The 23692-nt window shown below is 41.6% G+C and overlaps 1 protein-coding gene across 1 annotated transcript in view; it reads left to right on the top strand.

Annotated features, from left to right (window-relative positions):
* Positions 1-17967, top strand: part of RAB20 (RAB20, member RAS oncogene family) — a 28363-nt gene extending 10396 nt beyond the window's left edge. The window contains exon 2 of the mRNA XM_037377322.1: positions 16874-17967. Coding sequence (XP_037233219.1) covers positions 16874-17394 — 521 coding nt within the window. The 3' untranslated portion in view covers positions 17395-17967. The remainder of the gene's footprint in view (positions 1-16873) is intronic.
* Positions 17968-23692: the final 5725 nt, after the last annotated feature.

Below are 23692 nucleotides of genomic sequence, written 5' to 3'. Positions count from 1 at the left end.
TTAATTATATCATTATCTGTAAAATGAAGGATGGCTTAGTTAGACCTTCAGGGAAATGCTCTTCCTGTAAAAAATACTAGAAACTGAAAAGAAACAATTTGGGAGGCAGCACAAGAGGAAAATATGGAGTACACTTCATGAAGAATGTGAAGCAAAAGGTAGGTCGGTAGAAATAGCCCTTAAAACAAGAGGCTGGGTGATCATTTTTCTGCATGGAGTCAACCAACTTTGATTTCTGCTTTAGCTCGTGCTCCCTGGTTGCAGTGACCTTCAGTTGAGCTCCTATTTCCCTTTCGCCAAGGGGTTTGGGCTGATTGACTTCCCTTTCTGGTTGTGCAGGGTACTTCAGCGATGGGACTGAAGCTTCATGCAGTTTAATGCCTTGTGTTGTGAAAGTGCTCAGAAGTCCGGTTTCTGTTCTTCATAGTGGGCTCTGTGATCTGGATGTGCAAATCTGTTGTTGCTTTCTCAATTGCTGAAGTTAGAAGTAAGGCTCTTGGTTATATTTTAGACATTTTTTTGTTTATTATTTATTTGTTTCCATTCTCCGGCTGTCTTTTGCGCTCAAAAAAAAGCAAAGATTTTGGTTCATTCAGAAAAGGGAGAAATTAGCAGTTTATAGTTAAAAAATGAATAAAAGAAAAAGCCCTATGTAGTTGAGTTGTCATCTTCCAAGTTTTGTAAAAGGGATCATCAAATCTCGTGGGTTACTGCAATTGAGACTTTGGTGTTCTAAGACAAAAAAACCCCAAACAACCCACTGGTATAATGAGTGATTTCCACAAACATTGCCCACCCCCTTCCTTCTGATACAAGTTGTTGCTTATTTAAAAAGTAAATCTCTACTTTTGTGAAGCTGAAAATGGCTCAAACTGCTCAGTTCCTTTGACCCCTGTCGGTATGATTACTTATGAGGAACAACAAATGCTCCTGTAAGACTATCTTTAGGATATGAATTTTCTCTCCCACAGCAGATAGCTATATATATCACATTTGTATTGTTTACCTTATCTCCTTTCCTGTTCTAGCACTGTGTGCCCCTTTCACATTGTCCTGCTCAAGTTTTTTTTACTTCAAGCCTTGGAAGACCAATGGAAGTGGAACAGTTGGCATCTCTCCTCTTTTTGAGTATCAGAGCTCTTTGTGACCTAGGGATGCTACCTCATTGCCTTAATTATGAAAGAAAAGGATGCAGTGCTTGCATATCTGTAGGCAGTTCCTTTCAGTAAGTAGCTTCCCCAAAGGATGCAGTGCTTGCATATCTGTAGGCAGTTCCTTTCAGTAAGTAGCTTCCCCTCATGGCCTGCGGGTTGAACGGGTAGATGCTGGACGATGGTAACATTGCTCTTTGTAGCTTATTCGGAATGGAAGGTCCAGAACAGAGTTGTTCACGTTTTTTAGTGGTACTCCCTTTGTGCCAGTTTGGAGAATGTTATTGAGATGACATCGATTTTTACCGTGCCTGTTATGTGGCTTTCATTTCTTTAATCCTCAGATTGGTGCCTCTAAACAGCAAATACTAAATATGTTCTTAAAAGTGCAGGCAGAGAAGCCAGAAGCAGAACTAAAAGGGAGTAGTAGTGCTGGAAATGTAAAAGTCATGTATTCACCTTAAACAGTGCAAGTTCAGAAAACACAAACCACGCATCCTGTGGTAAAATTATCTGAATGAGGTGAACAAGTTTTAAGTAGCTTCCCATAAACCCCAGGCAGCAGCTGTATATCTGGCACAGTCTCCCACTTTTGATACTGGCCAAAAGCAGCCCACCAGATCACCAGAACTTCCTCCTGCTTTTGACAAATTGCAACTGTGCAGAAGCACCCTGTGAAGAAGACTTCGCTTCCGAATAGAAACCAGTGGTGCTTGGTAAGGAATAGAAGCAGCTGAAGTTTTCTTGAGGATAAATCAATGTGTGTATGAACTGCATGTGTTCTTCATTGAGAACCTGCCTATAAATGGACTGATATAGAAACAAATCATGAAAATATCTATTGAGTGGTCTACATTTATGTCCCATGTTACTAATGTGAGTTTGTCTTCAGAAAATAGAAAAGTAGATTTTTCATTCAGTTTGCAGGATCATGGCCTTCACAGATTTTATCAAGGCTTAAATGTTTTTCAAATTGCTAGCAGAGGTTGGTTTAAAGATAAACTAGCTAGCATATAGTTATCTACTACAGCTGAGTTCCATTTCACCATAAGATAGTTTAACCCTAGATAAGAGGCATTGACCAGGTGTCTGCTGGGGCAGACCGTCTGTGGGTGCCTGCTATTGATCCGGTAACCATAGCTTCTTAAGGCCTTACAGGCAACTCTGTGTTACTCGTTGTGTGTGCAGGAATCATTTCACATGTTTGAAACGTGACACAAGGTCACTTCTGACAAGACAACCTGCCAGTTCTCAAATATGTATTTCTGAATCCTGGTCTCTGTTTTTCAGAATATGAATGCGGGAAACATTGCCACAAAAGATGAGGAAAAGGCTGAGGTACTTAATGCCTTCTTTGCCTCAGTCTTTAAGAGCAAGACCAGTTACCCTCAAGGTACTCAGCCCCCTGAGATGGAAGTCTGGGATTAGGAGCAGAATGAATTCCCTGTGGTCCATGAGGAAACAGTCAGTGAACTGTTGCTTCACTTGGACACATACACAAGTCCGTGGGACTGGATGGAATCCATCTGAGGGTAACTGAGGGAGCTGGTGGAAGTATCTGCCAAGCTACTCTCCATCATTTATCAGCAGCCCTGGCTAACCAGGGAGGTCCCAGAAGACTGCAGGTTAGCCAACGTAATGCCCATCTACAAGAAGGGCCAGAAGGAGGATCTGGAAAACTACAGGCCTGTCTGTCTGACCTTGGTGCTGGGGAAGGTTATGGAGCAGATCATCCTGAGCACCATCACGCAGCACATGCAGAACAAGGGGATCAGGCCCAGCCAGCATGGGTTTATGAAAGGCAGGTCCTGCTTGACCGGCATGGTCTCCTATGACAAGGTGACCCACCTAGTAGATGAGGGAAAGGCTGTGGATGTTGTCTACCTGGACCTTAGTAAAGCCTGGAGTTTAGCCTGGAGAAAAGGAGGCTCAGGGGAGACCTTATGGTTCCCTACAACTACCTGAAAGAAGGTTGTAGGCAGGTGAGGGTCAGTCTCTTCTGTCAGATAACAAGTGACAGGACAAGAGGAGATGGCCTCAGGTTGTGCCAGTGGAGATTTAGATTGAGTATTAGGAAAGATTTCTTGACCGAAAGAGTTGTCAAGTCTTTTTTAATGACTTCTTTTGCCAAGTCATCAAGTTGGACTTGATGATCCTAAGTTTCTTTTCCAACCTAAATGATTCTATGAGTCTATAATGTTGTGACTTGTAGACACCTTCTTTTCCCCAGTGGTGAACAGTGATGACTAGCAGCATTCAGCTGCTGTCTTGCACTAACTTCAGTTTTGTAAAAGCTAGGTTATTTAAAAGTATTTCTAGTAGGAGAAAAGATTTACGGAAATAGCGCTTGAAGTACTGTCTACATATGGGCTTAGTAATTAATTTTATCTCTGTAAGGAATCATGGCCAATATTCTTAGGTCCCTCTCTCCATACTGTAGCGCCCCAGTGCCTGTATAGAACAAAGCTGCTGTGAGAGAAGACGGTCTCTGGCTGTGAGGATTGGTGGGAAGGTGTGTTCCCAGGGATGTGTGACAGGGTTGTTCTCAAAGGCTTCCAGGCTGATGGCTGAAGGCTGTTGCTTCTGGTGACCTGGTGCTGTGGTAAAAGCAGTCTGAAGATCCCTGAAAATGTCTGAAGACTGAGGGTTTTGCAGTGTCTTAAAACACTCTGGCTGGTGTTGTGGGATGGCCCTGAAGTGGGGCAGCGTGTGAGGGGCAGCACTGGCCTCAGTCACCTTCCTGAGTATGGTGGGATGGAGAGAAGTGTCATTGAAGTGGGGGTGATGGAAAATGGGTGCTGCCATAGTTAATGTTCTTGTAAATAAAGCTCTCCTGTGGGTCTGTGAAAGGGAAACGCTGACTTACTGTGTTACCATATGACCCTCCTTGGGTGGGTGTGCACAAAAAAGTTGGTAACTGCACGTTGGTGATTTGATTTCCTGTATTTGGGAAGAAAGGATTTGAGGACTGACAGCCAGGAGGCAGAAATGCATATGACGTGTTTGGGGTTGAAGTGGTAATACGGAAAAAGAATAAGGTTTCTAATAGATTAGACCATTTAATTTTTTTTTATGGCTGGATACAAAACTTAATCCGAAGAGGATATGCAGTCAGTTACAGTGAACTATTTTTCTTCTCTGAAACGTTACTGTTCGTAATTAAGATGTTTAAGTTCATGGTATTTTCTAACTCAGAAAACGGTAGGGTATTTTATTGACTGGCTTGGTACGTATGTAGTTACCCTTCTGCAAACAATCCTAAGGGGAATTTTGATTAAAAAAAAAAAAGCTGAAAAGGCATATCTAAGGCCAAAGCAAAGTATCTAATGAGGAAGTTGAAAAACCTAAGTAAACTTAAAAGAGGAATAAAAATGAAGAAAACCAGGAAGCATTTCTTGTCTGTGAGGGAGTGGGCAGCGGCTGACTTGCGGACCCTTTGCTGAGACCTGGCAGGAATGCCTGACAAGTGGCAGCATTTCGGAGTGTGGGGTGATCTCAGTTAACCTACCCATCCCTGGATTTATTTTATTTTTTAAAAATTACACACCTGTCTCTGTGTTTGCTTGGGTGAACTGGAAGCCAAGTTAACTTGCCAGTTCCTTATTGAGCAATACAAACCATTCAGTATGTGCGGAGTGACCTCCTGCCCCGCACGCCTGTGGAACCACGCTGAAGTATGCCCGGCCGTGTGCTCCTGCCGGGGCTAGGGACCCGCTTCTCCCTTTGAGAAGCAAACTTTGGGAGGGTGTGGGCTGTGAAGGTCTCCTCTCTGAGTGACTCTGAAGAGAAGGGCCTGGTAACAGCCTCCACTTAGCAATTGCTAGAGAAGTGGGCTCATCTGCAGTGCCCATTTCCCTGTGGAAGGGAATTGTGAATTTCAGGAAAAAGCATTAGTTTTCAAGTACTGGAAAGAAAAAACCAGCTGCTTTTAGAACACATCCTGTGGAAAATGAATTGCTTTTCTGTAGGAGGGTCTTTTCTTGGAGGACATGGGTTGGTGGTCCAGTGGGCATTAAAACGGAAAGGTATGTTGCACAACCCAAAGCCAGCATCTCGTGCAGCCCTGTCCTCTAACTGGCCTCTTCGTTACCCACCGCTGCGCTACTGACCGTCAAGCTCTGCTGCTGCGCCGCAGTGTTCAGTGCTGTTGCTTCCTGTAGAACTCTTCCAAAGTAAGTCAGCAGGGTTTTTTCCCCTTCATGGTTTGCTTCCAATCATATGTTTCCTTAAGAAGGTAATTTGCCAAATGGCCACTTCTTTTTAAGTAGCAGTTTAAAATTGTCTTTTAAAAACAAGGCTTCAGAAGAATTCTACATCGACGCTTACATTTTACTTCTATTTAAATTTCTAAATTCGTCCTTGCAGTCCTGCTCTCATTTTAGTAAAGCATACAGGAGCTTCATAAATTTAACTCTCAAGCACCCTGCCACATTTTCTTTGCAGTTGAGATGGTGTCGATGCTGTGTTGCAGCTGGAGTTCTGATGGAGCATTTACTTATAGACATGAGGACAATGTCTCATAAATCTGGCATGCCCTCATTTCTTTTGCCAGACTTCAGTGTTCAGGTAAAACATCTTTCTACAGGACTGTGAAGTTTCAGAGGGAAATAAATACTGGTGGTGTCTTTCTCAGTTTGTGTTGCAGATGCACTCAAGATATGCTTGCTGGTCTGGCAGGGGTAAGGTCAGTTCTGTTCATCTTTTACAAGGTACTACCCTTCCAGACAGCTGAAAACACATGAACTGCTTGAAGCTTCTGGGGTTATTTTCTTCTCTGAAAAATAAACACATTACATCAAGAGAACTAACTGAAATGGGTAGTTTGAAAAAAGTAAGTCTTACCTAGCTAAATGAAGAAGTTACTCGGGATTGTAGAGGCGTTAGTGGGTTCTTTAACTAAAAGTAGGTTTTGCGTTTTTTCTCTTTGCAGGTCTAGCCAAAGTTTTTGTTGGCAAAAACGTGCTAGGTAGTGTGTTTAGCAGGTTTTTTCTATGTAATTCTTTGTGTTACTAGGCATAATATGATTACATTTAAAACTTTGGATAGAAAGCATATTGGTGGAGTAAGATTGGTGTTTCTATGGGAACTTTGATTTTGAAATTAAAATTCTTGTGAATTTAGAAGCTTGGGCTTAATTTCATTATTAGAATGGCAAGTTCTGATTTATTCTAGCGAAGAAGAAAAATAGTTCTTTATTTATGCAACAGAATAGATTCCAGATACTCTTCTGTCTCAGAAGAGCTGAAACTACTTTATGGGCTTAATCTTGTATGTAATAGGGATCTTCTATATAGAGGAGAAGAAATACGGTAAGAGCAGTTTTGCAGCTCCTTTGTGTGGTGAAGGCGTTGCTGGTTATAGATACTATGAGTACGTATTTAGTCCAAAGACACTCAGTTTACAAGTCTCTTTACAGAAGGATGATTGCAGCTAGAAATATGCAGACTAAACAAATGTGTAAGGCTGCAAATGAAGAGAGGTTAATGGTATGGGGAGCTGGTAACAGGTTAAGCTAGATTCATTTGGGCAACAATACGCATTTTGCAAGGTCCATTGAGCTGGTAGTAGATGACAAAGTGAGCCCTGGTGCCTTGTGGTATCCCAGAGCCCATGAACTGTTCTGGAAAGTGTACCAAACGTAGGGAGGGATGAACGTAGTGAGCAATTTAAGTAACCTCATAGCTTCGGTAAGACTCTTTTACAGTCTTGTTTATAGAATAATATGGAAAAATTGGAGAAAAGAGCTGTAGGTATGGTTAATGGTTTAGAGGAATGTGCCAGAGGCAAAGAGCCTGAATATAAAAAAAAGTTGATTTCTCTGGCTTAACAAGAAGGAGGTTAAGTCATATAGGAATACCTTTAGGGAAGAGTGTGGAGTTTTTCTGGATTTTGGGGTATGTAGTGATTTTTAGTTTTGGGTCTGGGTTTTTTAAAAGGATACTTCATGAAGGTGAATGTCTATCAAAATCCAAAGCCTGAAAGCTGAAATACAGCAACCTAATTTGTGGGATATTACCTTATCTTTCTTTTTCTCCTTTATATAGTAAAAATTCCTCCTCAGTCACAAGATGAGGGCTGAGTGAAGTTCTATCATCTTTATTACATAGGAGATCAGACTCAAATGAGGATTACGCTTGATTTCTGGCCTTGCTTTGTGAATATTCCCCTCCCCCCCCGCCTCTTCTGTCCTGTGTTAAATTGATCTTCTCCTTCCTTTGAGTATGTCCAATGGGTCTGTCTCTGGGAACCACTGATGGAAGTCTTCACTGCCAGTCATGGAATGAAAATGAACAAACTACTCTTCAGGGATGGATTAAAAAAAAATTTCTGGGAATATTGAAACTAGTTCATGACCAAATAATACAGGATTTGACAAGATGACTGAGGGATGTTTATTATAGTTGAGGTGTGGGTGAGAAGGCTTCATCTGCCGTAACCAGCTTTTTTGGATACCTCTGTGACTCGGCATGCTCTGCAGGATGTTACAGTGGATTGATGGGCACTGGTGTAAGCTGCTAAGCATCTGCTTTAATTCAACTACCTTTATAAAACGAAGCGTTTACTTAAAAACACATTTCTCCATAACCTATCACACTGTTAACTGTCAAAAAAACACAGCAAATTTTTACCCATGTTTCAGCTGTGGGTTCTTTGAAGGTGTGTTATGAGTTAAGGCTTACATGTCTTTTGAGTCATTTCTTCAGCACATCAGAAAAATATTGTGACTAGACATTTATTTTGGAGCTTCTACCAGCACATGCCTAGAAAGATATCCTTTTTGGAGGATATGAAATAAAACTGACGCTGTAGCAAAAATTCTCATTATTTTCTGGTTTGCCATTTTTATTAAATGGGGTTTTGTGTGTGCCCTTTTGCTGAAGAAAAAGGTACTGCAACAAGCTGTCTTCTTCAGATAAAGCTCAGATGATCCTGTAGATTGTTAACCACATCTTAGGGAGTTTGGCATGTGATGTGCAGCATACCGTGCTGACATTATTCTTGCATAACTTCTCAGTGTGCCATTTGTCCTAACAATAAAAGGCCTATTTAAGTGAACTCCTTTGGAAGAATTGTTTTATGTGAATTGTGCCAAAGTATCATTTCTGGAATGTTAATTGAATGGTGTTTTAATAGTGATTAAAGAGTCGATTGAAACCGCTTGACCTGTTCGTATAGTTCAAGTTTGATGGGGGAAAGCTGTTCTCAGAAAGGATAGGGGTGTGATGGGGGTTGTGCTCCCAGCTGGTCAGGGATGTCTTGAATGGGTTGTGCTATAGTCATTCTGGGTGTATATAGCAATAAAAGAAAAAAAGGAAACAGCCAAAACAGAATTATGAGCACTTTTTACTGATGGAAAAACATAAAAGGAGAAGCAAATTCATAATAGCTGCTGCTATCATCTGTTTTTGCTGGCTGTTAAGATTAGTCTCCTTTTGAAAAGGTTACAAACTTAGAAATAAACTTGAACCTGTAAAGAAATATAGACAACGTTACTATTAGCAGAGTTATTAATCCTTTTAAGGGAAGGCTCACCTCTCAGAAGGTAGGTGAAGTGGCTAGAATTTTAGGGTAAAATCTTCTATGTACTTTGTATTTGTTGCTCCCCATTGAAACATTCCCTGCAAACCTTGTTAATGGCCTATCAGTTATTTTTAGTATATAGTTATTATATTTAAAGGAGATGAGAAAGAAGTAGGCTAAAAGAATGCTGGATACATTTTTTTCACTAAATATATTACTATTCTTTGGTATAGAGTGTACTGAAATTTCCAGTTCCAGTAAGTAAATACCCCCTTTTTCTTTATTTCAGATGCTTTCTAATGATTCTTTTTGTTTGTAAAGATTCTGAATTCATTCCTTTCCCAGCCATGCTGGTGGTGATTACAACTCAAAGCCCCCTGAGTTCATATGCTGCCTTTATATTAGAACTAGCAAGAAGACCAAAACTTCATACCAGATACAGGGTGTGGTGGGTTTTTTTCTCTGTAATTCGTATTTATGCTCTTTAAAAACTTCTTTGTCCTGCTTTATTTTTGTGTTTGTGTGTGTGAAATGTAATAGGGGGTAGAAATACATGATTTGGATTTTTAGTACCCTTAACTAATGCAGGGGAAGTTAGAAAGAGTGAGTTGCTTTCCTTAATGCACGCTGGTAGCTGCTGGTGTGGAGTAGCCTTCCAGGGGGTAGTCCTTTTCTCTTGGCAGAATGTTAACAGCTAATTTAGATGCCTGAAAGGATGTTGGTTTTGTTACATAAGGGAATGGAAATAAAGGAGGAGTTTCATTTTTTCCCTTGTATATTACGTTGGAGACAGAATCCCCAGTAGTAAGCCTTGATGCTTGGTAACGGTAACGGTAATCATCTCATCCAGTTTTTCCTGAACACTATCGCAGTTTCTCCTCTTACATTATGGAGAATATATTAACATCTGTTAAATGTTCCTGTGTGAGCTTTCAAGGGACAAGTGGTTATCCTCCAAAGATAAAAGATAATATTTATGCTTCTTTTAAAATTGTGCTTAAGAATTAGTTGTTTCAAACAGCCCTTTGGTTATTTATTCATTGGTGTGTATTCTTCCTCATTTTTGCTTCCTATCAGAATTTAGGTTCCCTAACAACATAGTTCACATGTATTTTGGAATGTATTTTATCCAGACACTGCTGGATCACTGATAATAGTTTAGTAGATATCTAAAAGAAAAAAAAAAGTCTCTAATAGTTTTATTTACATAGAAGGGTGCAGCTTAATCTCTCAGGATAAAAGCCATACTGTGGTACCATAGCACATAAATCTGGGATTATAGTGCCAAGGCATTTCCTGTTTCACCAAAACCTTTATCTGTGTGCAGCTGGATGACTGGTTGGATTTTTCTCAAGTAACTTATCAGGCTGTTCAGACAAAATCAGATCTATTAAATTGAATATTTTAGTATTTGGTAGAATTCTATTCTATGAGCTGCCAGTAGATTGTATAAGATTGGTGTATGTGGATTCATCAGGGACTAGATTATAGGCACATAATGTAATGCCATTTCCAGGTCAGGAAAATAGTGTTACATTCCTCCTGTGTAACAATGCACTGAACTCTTGAGGTCTGCCTTTTATTCAAATGTCATGGAGTTTATTGTGTTAGAAAGCATCCTCTGGTTCACTGTTTATGGTTCCCAGGACTTTCTCATCTGTGGCAGACAGTTCAAATACATTGTTGGTTCCTTTGAATCTGGGTTTTGCATCCATTTGAATATTGTCACCTTTTTTTATGGGAAGATACTTGTAGTTCTTGAAGCAAATGTCCTGAGTATATTTGCCTTCCTGAATACCAGCCTCTGGCAGAGGAGGAGACTGGCTTATGCAGTATATTTCCTTTATATAAAAGCAGCAGAATAAATACTAAATAATGTCAGACTTGGATCTTAATAACTTTGGACCTAAGCTTGTGAATAACCTGTGATAAGGGGTGTGTGTGTGTTGGTGAGAAGGAGCCATGTGTGTAACATGATGGATACTTTTATATGTTTTTATATTTTAAATTGAAATGAGAAGAAAAATGCTTTACAGACTGCAGTTGTGTTAATTGTTCCTATTTATTGCAAAAGTGTTTTTGAATAAACCTCATTTTCAAAGACCTGAGGGGTTTTAAGTAATTCATAGCTAACGATCATATAGTGGATAAGTTCTAGTCTTTCTAGTCATCAATTTCTGTGTCCAAGGGAAACATTTGTTAGTGTGGGTGTGGTCATTCTAGTCTGATAATTAAAGCTGAGTGAAGGACAGGGTTCATTTCAATTGTGCTTTCTTGTCTTGCCTAAGCGAGAAGTGAACGGCTGCTTCTGTTCATGTGGCTTTCTCGCTCACGCTGAACTGCTCTTTTGCAGAAGGAGCTTTACAAGCCTAAAATGGTTCGTGTTTGTAGAGTAGGGATGTTTGCAAGCTCTTGAGAATGTCAGACTCCCTCAGAACTCAAAGTATTTGTTCATTAAGTTGAAAATACGTAGATTTAAGGGAAGAGATGGTCTCACAGTTTTGAATCTTCTTTTGTTATCAGGTAGTGATACCTGACTTGGTGATTAAGTTGCATTTAGAAGTGGAGTAGGTTTGTCCCAATAGTGTATTACATTGAGCCTGCTTTCTTGACTGACTGTTTTTGATGGTTTTTCTTTGGAAAGCTGTATTGAAGAATTTTCCTTTGTTCATTGCTTACTTAACACATGTGGTTGTTATTTTCTTCTTCTATGTATAGCTCTTTCTACTTTAAAACATGAAAGTGAAACTCTTTGGATATTAAGATCAGTACTTTCCTATGTTTATACTATGTTCTGCTTTGGCCAAGACATCCATAACTAATTTTAATAACTTAAATAGAAGCTTCTGCAATGGGGCAGAGTTCATGCCTTGACTGTTGATTCATATCTAAGTAGTGAGTATAAACAAAATAAATGTAATCTTGATTTTTAGTAGAGCTGGAGATCTGTTGCATTCTGAAACTTCAATATACACAAGTATTTCCTAAAATGTAGCATTGTGAAGGTATAATACTAGGTGAAGGTGGAGTTTAAATTAATTTTGTAGTTGGTCAACTGTAATTGTTTTGGTGGTTGGGTTGGGGTTATTTTGGATTTGTGGTGATTCTTCTGTTTAGTAACCCACCCCACCCCTGAGACTTTATTCTATGGAAAATTTTGTCTTGGAGGAAACCCAAATGTTGGCATTTTTCTAATGGATCAGGAAATAATGTATTCAGACAGCTCCTGGATATGTAAAAATTGAGCTCTCCAGTGCTTTCTGACTCATTTGTTTCCACTAATTCCTACTTATGTCCTCCATGTTAATCCTTTGGGACAGTGAACTTTTATTTTTATCCTCAAGTAGCCACAGGCATATCTCGTTCTTAATAAAGCTCGTGACTTCAAGGAAAATGTGATAAAGCTACCTAGAAAAATAAATACCAATCTTGAACAAGAACCTTGACTTCATCACTGTCAGAACTTGGCAGCCTGGCTCAACATGTGGGCAGGGGAATTTTTCTGAAACCTTTAGGGACCCTTATTGTTTGTCCTTTGACAGTATGTATCTTGGTATACGTGCACAAACAGAAAACTCATTTTCCAGCAAAATTGTTTCCTCTAATGTCTTTTAAAGGGTCACAACTTTACTCCTTTGTCTTCAAACAGATGGAAATCTTGTTCCCTTTTTAAGAGGGAGCTGCTTTGTCTGTTCTTGTGATCACGCAGATGTTCCTGCTGAGGTAACTCAAGAGCATCAGGGTCACCCTTTGAACCTTCATCCGCTGCAGCCAAATGCTCAGCTCTCGTTTCTTTCTAATACTGATTTCTGTGGTGTGTCATGGGTGTCATACTTTCTCTTTTCTTCCCTGTGTTAGCAATCTCCTTAGGGCACAGCTGCCGTGTCTCTTCACGTACACTCAAGTTCAGACTCTTATAAAGGAGAAAGAATTTGAATGGCAAAACCTAGGTGATACCTTGTGTTTGTGTTAATTCCTATCTACTGTTCAGATTACAATTCTGCTGAAATTACAGTGGAAATCCTTGGAAGATACCTGCTTTATGGACTGAGAACTTTCTGGACAGCTGTGTGCTCTCGTTCATTTTTTAATGCAGTGTTAGTATGCTTCTATCACTCACCTTCGTGTACTTTTCCACACTACATGTTTACTTTAGGAGCTCAGGATTTAAGACCCCGCTCAGACTGTGTTATCAGAGTAACAGCAGTACTTTTTGCAAGTACTTTCTGGAAGACCTTTTAGCTCTTTAGTATTTGTGGTGGTTTATTCCCTCATGAGTTAAAATTAACACCCTGTTTTGCGTTCTTGTATGTGCTCAGCGTTGAGAGATTTAAAACTTGTTCTTCCAGTAGAGGGATTTCTTGAAAGAGTGCGTGTGTGGGAAGTTATGCTGCTTAAGAAGCTGTGGTGAAAGCCTTTGAAGAGGTGGTAGGTAAGGAGCATTCAGATCTGGCTGGAGGAAATCTTTTGCTCTCATAAACATTAACAGCAACTTCACAGGCTACTTTGGATACTGCCCTCGGGGACAGTGGGCAGGAGAGCTCCAAGAAGGAGATGGGGGCAGTGGCTGGCACTGCTGCTGTCAGTGAATCCCACAGCTGGGGAGGGCTGGGGATGCTCGGTCAGGCTCTGGTCCCAGCCAAAAAAGGTGTTTGTGTGGGCTGCTGCCTTCCAGCTGGAAGGTGGGAGTGCTGTGGGAGGCTGGCTAGACCAAAGCCTCAGCCTTAAGTCCAAGTCTCATCACTTTAAATCTAACTTTGGTATTTGTCAGGCTGGTGTCTTGCAAGGTCTACTTTTCCCTTCTTTCTCCCTTGGGTTTCTTACAAACTTTACGGTACTGAGGTCCTTTTGGCTTCAGACTTCTTGATTTGTTTATGACAACATCATAGGACTTTGAAAATTCTCAGTGGCTGCACCGCTCCTGAGTGGGTGAAGTCTCCAGCAGGACTTCATATACTTGGTGGAAGAGCCTCTGAAAAGCTAATGGTGCTGCAAGTAGTGTTGTGGCTGTAGGGTTATTGAACTGCTGTAAAAAAGGCAAAATGCAAAGATTAAAAGAAAAATGGAAATTAGTTTTTGGTTGCTTGGCTTTAAGAAATTGCCCTAATGTTGTGCATTTGAGGTTGATTTGGTTCTTCTTGCAGTTCCTTTGATTGCAAATTATTTGATACTTCTGCTGCTCTTCTCCGTTACCTTTATTTTTTGAAAGAGTGAAATTGTTTAATTCTTGGATTCAGGGTTTACCATTTAATTTTGTTAATTGTTTAAAAAGGTATGTGATTGGAGTGGGACCAGATGAGTCCAGAGAATTAATAATTGGCTATAAGAAGGAAGCAGCTGCTTGCATGCATTAAGTTTTTCACACTAATGTCTGATACCATTTTACCTGACACCTTGGAGACAGATAAGATGTTGGTTTAAATACTTTGTGTAGTTTTGGGGGTTTTTTCCCCCACATCTAGGGTTCTTTCAGACCATAAGTGCCTGAAGTGGTCTGTGGAAGGGAACTGTACTGCAAAAAAACATTATGCATTTTTTCCTGCATGGTAGATTTTGCTGTGTGGGTGAGTGAGAGAGACTATCCATAATTCCTCTGACATAATTGATCCCTTATGCAAAGTAAATTCTTCTTACTGTTTCTTTCCCCTTTTCAACAATATATTAGTTGTAGAAGTAGCCAGTTTGTAGTTATAGTGTAAAAGTGTCATGGTTTATATTATGCTGTGCAAGATTAGATTAGCATACAAATTCCGTAAAACAAGTACTAATATTGTTCTAGTATTTGGTTGCTGTAGCAAATGATTCTGGGGGCTGGGTTTTATGGCTTAGGCATCTGAAGTGGGAGAACGAGGGAGGATGTATGTTCCATTGTGGTTTCCAGACCGCAGTATAATCAGGGTTCGGATGAAAACAAAGTAGGTCATGGCACGAACGTCTACTGAAAAATTGGAGACTTCTAAAGACTCGGTTGCAGTGCAACTAAAAGCACAACTTTGAACAGGAGATTGCAGGAAAAAGTGTAAAAGCATTGACCTCTTCACCATATCCTAGTCTCCCTTGCCCTGACCCAACATACCTAAACAAGGGCATATACTCCACACCACCCCCCCGCTTTTTTTTCCTACCTACCAGATCATTAGTTAGAGAATTTCTTTCACTAGGGGAAAACAATTGGAGGCTATACAGAATTGCACAGAAGCAATTCTCAGTAAACTTCACCTAATGCTTTTCTGAACTCTGTTCATTAACTCTTGACTTCTGCAATGTCATATAACACTGCCAATTATCCACTGTGCAGGGAAGTATTTAAACTACATGCATGATTTTTTCAGGTGAAATACTCATTTTCTGTGTTATAAGAAAGAATGAATGCTTGCTTCCTGCATTGCTTTCTCAGTATTAGGCTGGAATTTATAGACATCTGTCTATACCCTTTTTTCAGTCATTCACCAGCCTGAGAGATCCCACAATTTTTCCTCATACAAAAATTTTGCATACTTCTGAGTGCCCTCACTGGCTTCTTTCTATATTTCTTTATTGTGTACTCTTACACTTTTTCAAATCTATTTCTCTGGCAGTTACCAGAATTTCTCAGTGTTAAAGGTGTGGTGAGCTTTGGGTTTTGTGTTCTAGCTTGGTGTTTTTCAGTTTTGCTTTACGGATGACTATGAACACTTTGTCTGTCTTCTGGTCACTGTGGAGTAGAGTCCTGAAGTTTGTCAAAGGACTTACTACAGGGACTCAAAGATCTTCTTTACGTTCTGTTTCCTGACTGGAGATAGGCTGTAAGTTACTTTCACAGTGTGCATGTTCATGTGCAGATGTGCTTTCCCAATATATGCTGAATTTCTTCTGCCTTCCCTATTCCACAGTCATTTACAAGGGTTTCATAATGCTGTAACTCAGGGTGGCCTGTAGCTTTGTGCAGAAAATGAATGTAAACAGATCACTTGCAGATTTTCTGTAAATGGAGGCTCTGTGCAAAGAGACTATGAAAAAAGCTGAAAATTTATGATTCTTAAATGATTCTCAAACGAGCATAGTCGGATAGTTGGCTTTTTTTGTGTTTTAATTTTTTTTTATTCACACTTCTGTAGTGACCTAAGGCTGGCTGACTAGCTGGTTGAAATCTAGTGCGTTACCCTTTTCTCCATCAAGTTTTGGGGAGTCAAGTGAATGTGCTACAGCAAATTCTACTTGTAGCTGGTATTTGGGGAAAGTTGCAGTTCTCTATAGGAATGGACAACACTGTCTGTCTGTCTGCTGCCTCGTTTCCCTTAGTCCCTTTGCAACTAGTGAAGAACATTGTTTGGTCCCCAGAATTTAGAGAGTCAGTTTTGTCTTCCAAGAGATGAATTTGATGGAGACCATCAAGGCTTAGCTGGAGGTGCTAGTAGATATTCACTGAATGATCAAGAGGAAGAAACTTTTTGTTATTAACTGTTGGTTGTTGAGTGATGGTGAGGGCAACATAAGGGATAAATTATTCTTAAAAAGTAGTTAGGGTTCTCCATGTAGTGTGTGTTTAATACCCAAGAAAAAGTGTGAATGTTTGTGGTTGGGTCAGATACATACCATACAGGCTATATATGATAGCATTAAAAACAAGTCGTTTTCCTGTAAAGCCAATGTACCTGAGAACTGTGAGCACGTAGCACAGGACTAAATTGCTTACAACATCCTTCCGAACCTAGGAAGAAGTGGGTTACTGACTTCGATCCAGATTTCTGAACTAGATGCACTTGAAACTGTGTACTGAATTTGTAGGAGTAGTAAGTAGTAGCAGAACTTGAAACAGTAGAACTTAATTTTTGCTTATAAATGGTTAAGTAGGTGGAATGGGCCAGCTGTGGGTGCAAGCAGGGTAGTAGTTAATGTGACATAAATAAACTTTTTTTTTTTTGCGTTCTGCAACTGCGAATGCTGCGTCACACTTGCTCGCTCACTCGTCTATACAGATTCCCTGCTCTGAAATGGAGCCAGTGGTGAGCTGAGCTGTTCTGTAGCACTGTTTGTAGCGCTGTCGTGCTCTTAAGGAAAAGCAGATGGAAAAAACTGAAAATGCTACAAAGAACACATTTTTACCTTCACTGCTCCATCCAGAGCTGTGAAATTGGCTTAAAATTCCTTAAACTCTTTCACTTGGTTAATAACGTATCTTCCAGCACACTAACTTTGTGTTGTGTTTAAACCTTTGCCAGGACGGGAGCAGTTTCATGGCCTCGGGTCCATGTACTGCAGAGGAGCAGCTGCTGTGATCCTCACGTATGATGTGAACAGCCTCCAAAGCCTGACGGAGCTGGAAGAAAGATTCTTGGCACTGACAGACAGTGCGAGTGCTGACTGCATCTTTGCTATTGTTGGAAATAAAGTTGACCTCACCAATGACTGTGCTTTACCACCGGATGAAAATAAACCCGAGAAGTCTGTTGCCAGCTGTGGCTCGAAGGTGCGAAAACAAGTCCATGCAGAGGATGCGATTGCGCTCTATAAAAAAATACTGAAATACAAAATGCTAGATGAGAAGGATGTTCCAGCAGCTGAGAAAATGTGCTTTGAAACCAGCGCGAAAACAGGATACAAGGTGGACTACCTCTTCGAAACTGTGTTTGAGATGGTAGTCCCAATAATTGTACGGCAGAAAGCTGAGGGGCCGCCGCAAACTGTAGACATCACAGACTACAAGCCAGCAAAAAGGACAAAATCTGGTTGTTGTGCCTGATCCATTTAAGTGACGTACGAAAAAGGGAGGGATTGTTTGCTCCAGCAAACTGAGGAGTAACAAGTGCTTGCTGTTCACTGGAAAGGAAAAGTCAAAGAATAACTAGACTGAAATGGTGTATGTGGAAAAAAACCAAAAACAACCAAACCACAAATCTTCTGGCTGTTAAAGGTTTCTGGGAAGCTCTGTGTATGAAAATAGGAATGTGAGCGAAATTACGAAGGAAGACTTGCCAGTTTCCATGGTCTCTGAAGACAAATGGTGTGTTAGTACAGTTGGTAGCGACAGTCATTTGAACAGTTTTGAAGGAGTCTGATTTTTAATGACTCTCCATTTCATGTTGCATGTAAATGATCTGTTTGTGTACTCCTGACAGCTTTCACATGATTATCATATTTCCCCTTGTGATTCTAACTTTGGAAGATTCAACACATGGTACTTTTTTATTCTTAAAAAAAGAAAATCCAAGTATAATTTATATTTGTAGCTAATAATTACAATCTTTTTATGTCAGATACGACTGTAAGATTCATCAGCTGAACTATTAAAATCACTGTGGATACATACTGTTAATTTGCAGACTTTATTAATGTGAATTCTCCTTCCATAGTGGCCTTTCGTGTATTTACAGGCAGCACCACAGCTCTCACTTGCGAGTTGCAGGGGGAAGGTTTTTTTCCTTTCAGTTTTCTCTTATAATTCTTTTTGATGTGGATAGCAAAGTTTTTTTTGGGGGGAAGTGGTGTTCTATTTTTGTCTGCATTTTGTAGAGATGTCTTTGCAGTGCCTATAGGATACCAAGGTGCTGAATACCCCTGTTTTGTCTCCTTTCCAACTCCTCTGTAGTTGTGCCCAGGCAAAGCTGCAGCTCTGAGTTTTAGCAGCTATGCATGGCGTTGCCATCTACCTGGCAGGAGGTGAGGGCTGGCATTTTCTGATGTGAAACTGGCTAATGCAGGAGGAAGGGAGAAAGAGGCTGCCAAAAGTGGGGGTAGAAAGGCGCGTTAAGGAGCATTGATGAGGTACATGGTTTCTCTCCTGACTGCAGTAAAAAGGGGAGGGGGTAATTCTCAATACTGTTCCTAAACTTTCCCAACGCTCTTGGCTACAAAGAATACATGCAGTGATCCAGGAACTCACACTGAGACACCATAACCAGAGTGAAGAACTACTAGTTTAAAAACCAAAAAAACCCACAAAACAACCCCATCCCCAATCCCCTCACCCCCCCACCCCCTACCCCCTGGAAAAAAACAACCAACCAACCAACCCACAAACCAAATCTTCCCAAACCAAAACCAAACAACAACAGAAGGGGAGAACCCCCAGAGATGCAGCTTGCATGTTTCCAGCTCTGCAGGTTGTTGTGTGGGGACTCCATCTTCCCATGTATGCTTCTGGCATAATTTTCTAAAACTAAAGGTGGGTTGTTTTTATGTTTTGTCATTGCCTTTCTCTGTTCCACCTAAATCATGGTTGTTTAGTACATAGGGAGACAATTCCTAAATGAATAATGAATGTATTACTAAGTATATTTAAAACATGTTTTTTTCAAAAGTGCGTCCTCTTGAGCAACTTGCTGCAAAGCAGTACCTTTATTTTCTGCTTTCAAGTTTATGCATGGAGCACGTGTAGTGGGGAAGAACGGCTTGAGAGGAAAAATCTCTGTACACTTAATCATAGAATCATAGCATGGTTTGGGTTGGAAGGGACCTTTAAGGGTCATCTACTGCAACCCCCCTGCAGCGAGCAGGGACATCTTCAAAGAGTTTAGCTTGCTTAGAGCCCTGTCCAACCTGACCTTGAATGTTTCCAGGGATGGGACATCCACCACCTCTCTGGACAACCTGTTCCAGTATTTTCAGCACCCTCATCAGAACTTTCTTCCTTATATCTAGTCTGAATCTACCCCTTTTTTAGTTTAAAAGCATTACCTCTTGTCGTATTGCTACAGCCCCTACTAAGGGTTGTTATGTTTTGGATTTGCTAGGGGTTTGCAGTTTAACACCTGTCAATCTGTTAGAGACTTAACTGCACCTGCTCTGTGGTATTTAAAACTGCATAAAATTAAAAACCTTCTAGCTATTAACAAAATTCTAAGGGCAGTATATAGTCTTCCCTCAGGACTGGAAAGAGACAAACAGGCTACAACCTCAAGTCATCTTCATGACCAAAATGATCTGCCGACACATCTGTGAGAGGTCCACCACTGGCTTTGCTGCATCTGTTGACAACTGAACTGGCAGCACACACTGGTTGCAAGGTCAGGCTTTTGGGAGATGTACACCTAGAAGGTACAGAACAGAAGAAATATTTGTAAATTTAACATCTAACACTTCTTAAGATAAAAATATTTCCGATTCAGTTGTACCAGCGTTGGATTCATGTGAGATCTTAAGGAATTCTTGCAGTCTTTCCAAAAGCTCCGGCTTGTGTGTTTTCACTGAAAAAGATGACGCAGGAACCGGACTAGCTTGCTGTGCTTCAGCCCTTAGGGCTAGATTTGTCTGGCACGATGTTTGTGGCTTTTTAGTGTTGCTGGCTATTTTTCCTTGGGAAATGTCTGGGTTATGATGTGCTATCACTCTGCCAGCCTGTGAGAAATCATGGGGTTGCACAGCAGAACCTGGGAGGATGTGTAATACATGGGAGCTATTGATAACGGGTCAGGAGGAGCTGTGGATTGCTTAATATGCATGCTAGTCCCATTGCTTTACTACCGTCTGAAGTCAGATTGTGCCTTCAAGTAAAACTTTATGGCTTCTGGAGTGTGATGGTGGATTTCTTTTTATTAATTTATTTTATTGGCAATTTAAACTCTGCTGTAGCTGAGCTCCATTTTTACAGCCCAGTGTTGATGCTCGATCTGTTGCAGCAGTGCCTGTGCATGTCTGCAAGCATTATTAGAGAGCACAGGTCAACCCTCAACACTGAAATTGCACAGGTTTTTTTCTTTTTAGTGGTGTTGTGTTGAGGGTTTTTCTGGGGTTTTTTGGTGCCTTTTTTTTCTTTTCTTTTTTTTTAACCAGCATACCAATATGGCTTGCTCTTGTGCTTATTAAGTGGCCTAATGTGAATTCATTAATTTCCCTGTTGCTTCTGCAGATGCATCCTGATATCCCAGCACTTCTAAAGGCCACCCCCATCCCGCTGTCCTACATAATTTTACTGGAATAATTCAGTAAATTCAGTGGCTTATTGACAGGGAGGAGCAGTGAAGCTGCAGGGTAGGGACTGGCGGCCCAGGAACTGCACTGATGCACACTTGTTCTAACTCTTGCCTTAGTAGCCTCACAGCCTAGCAGCTGATGTACTTCTAGCATAGCAGCTGTGGGCTGGGCCACTAGTCAGGCTGGACCAGCGCTAGGACACACACTAAACAGCAGCTGTGCCATGCACCTCTGCGATGCCAGCTCTTCTGCATCCCATCGGCTGCAGCAAACATTTCCCTCCGTTGCAGCGAGGTTGCTTTCCCTATTGATAACCTTGGTGCACAGCCTGGAGCTGGGCTGGTCATGGCTGGAGGCAGGTGGAACCCCTCCCTGCCAGGACTAGCCATGGTGGGTGAAAGTGGGGACCCAGGTGCTCTGCCTGCTTTGCCTGGGAGGGGAACCTCATTTTACAAGTCTCCATTTCCCCCTTCTTTCTCCCCATTAATTTTGTCTGGGTTATGTGAAGTTTGAACAGTGAAATAGAAGAGGTGTTATTTTTGGCCACACTGGGTGAATGTGAGCTGTAGGCTTGCCTGTGCCTGAGGTGATGGCCGTGCCAGGCTGTGACCGAGGTTACCATTGGCCCCCGACAACCCCAACGAGGCTTCAGGTCTTGCAGGGGCCAGGAAGGGAGCCTGAACCGCTGGGGCTGTGCAGTCTCCTCCTCTGGAGACATTCAAAACCCGCCTGGATGTGACTGTGCAGCTTGCTCTGGGTGAACCTGCTGTAGCAGGGGCTTGGATGAGGTGATCTGCAGAGCTGCTTTCCAGCCCCGACCGTTCTGTGATTCTGTGGGTGCCCATGGGGCAGGCAGTGCTGCTGAGCCACCTGCTTTGGCTTAGTTACGCCCTTGCCCATGTCATGGCGTGAAGCACCACTGCCTGTTTTACTTCTCTGCTCATGGGTCAAGGGGTGCAGTGATGTTACTTGTTCCCCTTGTCCCGTATACCTTGGGCTGTGTGTGCCTAGTCCCTGGTGGCTGTGAGGCCAGGTCCCAACTCATGCTCGCTGGGTGCAGGTGGCAGCCCCTGGTGATGTCGCTGGTCCCTGTGCTGTTATAGGGGCTGCTGCTGACTGCCTGGGGTGCCAGCAGCACATCAGCAGTGACCTCCCAGACTCTCTTCTGGCAGCAGCCCAATACCTTCTGTTGTGCGGTCATTTACTGCTTGCCGTTTGCTAATTTTCTTTTTCCAGCAGCCATGGGCAAGCCCAGTCATGTGGGGCGTGAATGAACTCAGCTGATCTGGTCGATACACTCCGAGGAAATAATTGGCATCAACTGTTGCTGCTGTGTTGACTTCAGTATATCTGTGCCGATACACTGATGTACTGCTGCCTGCGGAAGGGGAATAGAATCTCATTTACCTTCTCCAGGCTCAGCAGCATGTTATACTTCAGTGTGTTTTGAAACAGGAAAGTGTAGGAAGCAAACGGCACACTTTGAAGTTTTAAAAGATTTGACTTGGTCAAACCCAGCCAGAACACTTGTGGGTTTTACGTCCCAGGCTGGAGCTCTACAGTTCAGTAAGAAGATTGTTTTGCTCTGCTGTAGCCGTTTTTCCTGTATAAAAACGTTTTAACTTCTTGGAAGTGGGTTCTGGGATCACAGAATTGTGGAATGCTTTTAGTTGGAAGGGATTTTCAAAGATAATCTAGAGCAACCCCCCCTGCCATGGGCAGGGACACCTTCCACTAGACCAGGTTGCCCAAAGCCCCACCCAGCCTGGCCTTGAGCACCGCCAGGGATGGGGCATCCACGGGCAACCTGTGCCAGTGTCTCGCTACCCTCATCTGTAACAAATGCCCTCCTTCTGTCCAGTCTAAATTGGACCCTTCCAGTTTAAAACCACTGCCCTTTGTCACGCCAAACCCTGGTAAGAAGTCTTGCATATAAGCCCCCTTTATAGGCTGATAGGCCACTATAAGGTCTCCCTGGACCCTTCTCTTGTCCAGGCTGAACAGCCCCAACTCTTTCAGCCTTTCCTCATAGGAGAGGAATTAAACTTGCAGCTAAGAGGCAGTTTGAGTAAGTCCCCTTCATGCTGTGCTCTAGGTTGACTCACCAGGTGAAATCCTCTGGCTGCTGCAAGTATTCCGCGTGTTTGTGTGCACAAGCTCCCTCGCCTTCTCAAACAGCAATTACGCAGGCTTTGGAGAAACGCGGCTGTGAGTACACATACCCAAAGCACATGATGTACGCAAAGTACAGAAGTTCAAGTCTGCTTGGCACCTTGGAGGGTTTTGTGGTTGGTTTGTTTTTTTCCTGCACCATGCCTGTGCATTCAACTTGATGCTGTGCCGATGCTGTGCTGAACAGACTTGTAAAGAATAGGTTATGTGAGTCAGAAAATTAAGAGGCAAAACAACTGTTGGAAGAAGACCAATCTGCTAAATTTTTACATGCAAAAAAAATAGAAAAAAACCCACCTGCATAGGAAGATTAGGCAACGTATTAGCCATGACAATCCAAATTGTTTTCTGTTGTTGTTGTTGATATAACCGTTTTTTACAGATTTGTATAATCTCTACTTGAATTCTCTTAAAACACTGAATATGCTGTATTGCCAGAGTTGCGTGCTGTAAAAATCACAAGTGGTAACTGCGTGATCGTCCCATGACCACTGACGTCTATCAGCACCTGGAAGAGGTAAGTTGCTGATTCTTGGATGTTTGTTACAGCCATTTAAAAGAATTGGTGAACATGGAATAGATTTGGCTTGTGTTGACTGCAGTGTTTTCAGTTCTGTTTTATTTAGCTGAAACAAATACTAGTGTGATTAATTTGTTTGAGGGCTGCCTTTCAGAGCTCCAGCATGGCCAGAGAGCTGATTTCAAGCTCATTATGGTTATTTATAGTTCAGCTTAAACAAGCAATTTTAGAAACGGAGCTTCCCTCTTGAATCTTTTTAAGGGCCACGAAATAAACAACTGTATTCCTGGTTGAAGAGTTTGAATTTGAGTGGAAGGAGTTTTCGGGTAGTGCTTTTCTAATTCCTTAGGTGCAGACAAAGTAATTCAACGGAGCAGTCCACATGTACTGTATAGAAAGCCACTGTTTACAAAATGGAAATCATCAGTGAACAAGG

Source organism: Falco rusticolus, chromosome 2, assembly GCF_015220075.1.
Source record: "Falco rusticolus isolate bFalRus1 chromosome 2, bFalRus1.pri, whole genome shotgun sequence".
In the NCBI taxonomy this organism is placed as follows: Eukaryota; Metazoa; Chordata; class Aves; order Falconiformes; family Falconidae; genus Falco; species Falco rusticolus.
The sequence above is the reverse complement of the archived record's forward strand: the minus strand, read 5'-3'. Positions and strand labels throughout refer to the sequence as shown.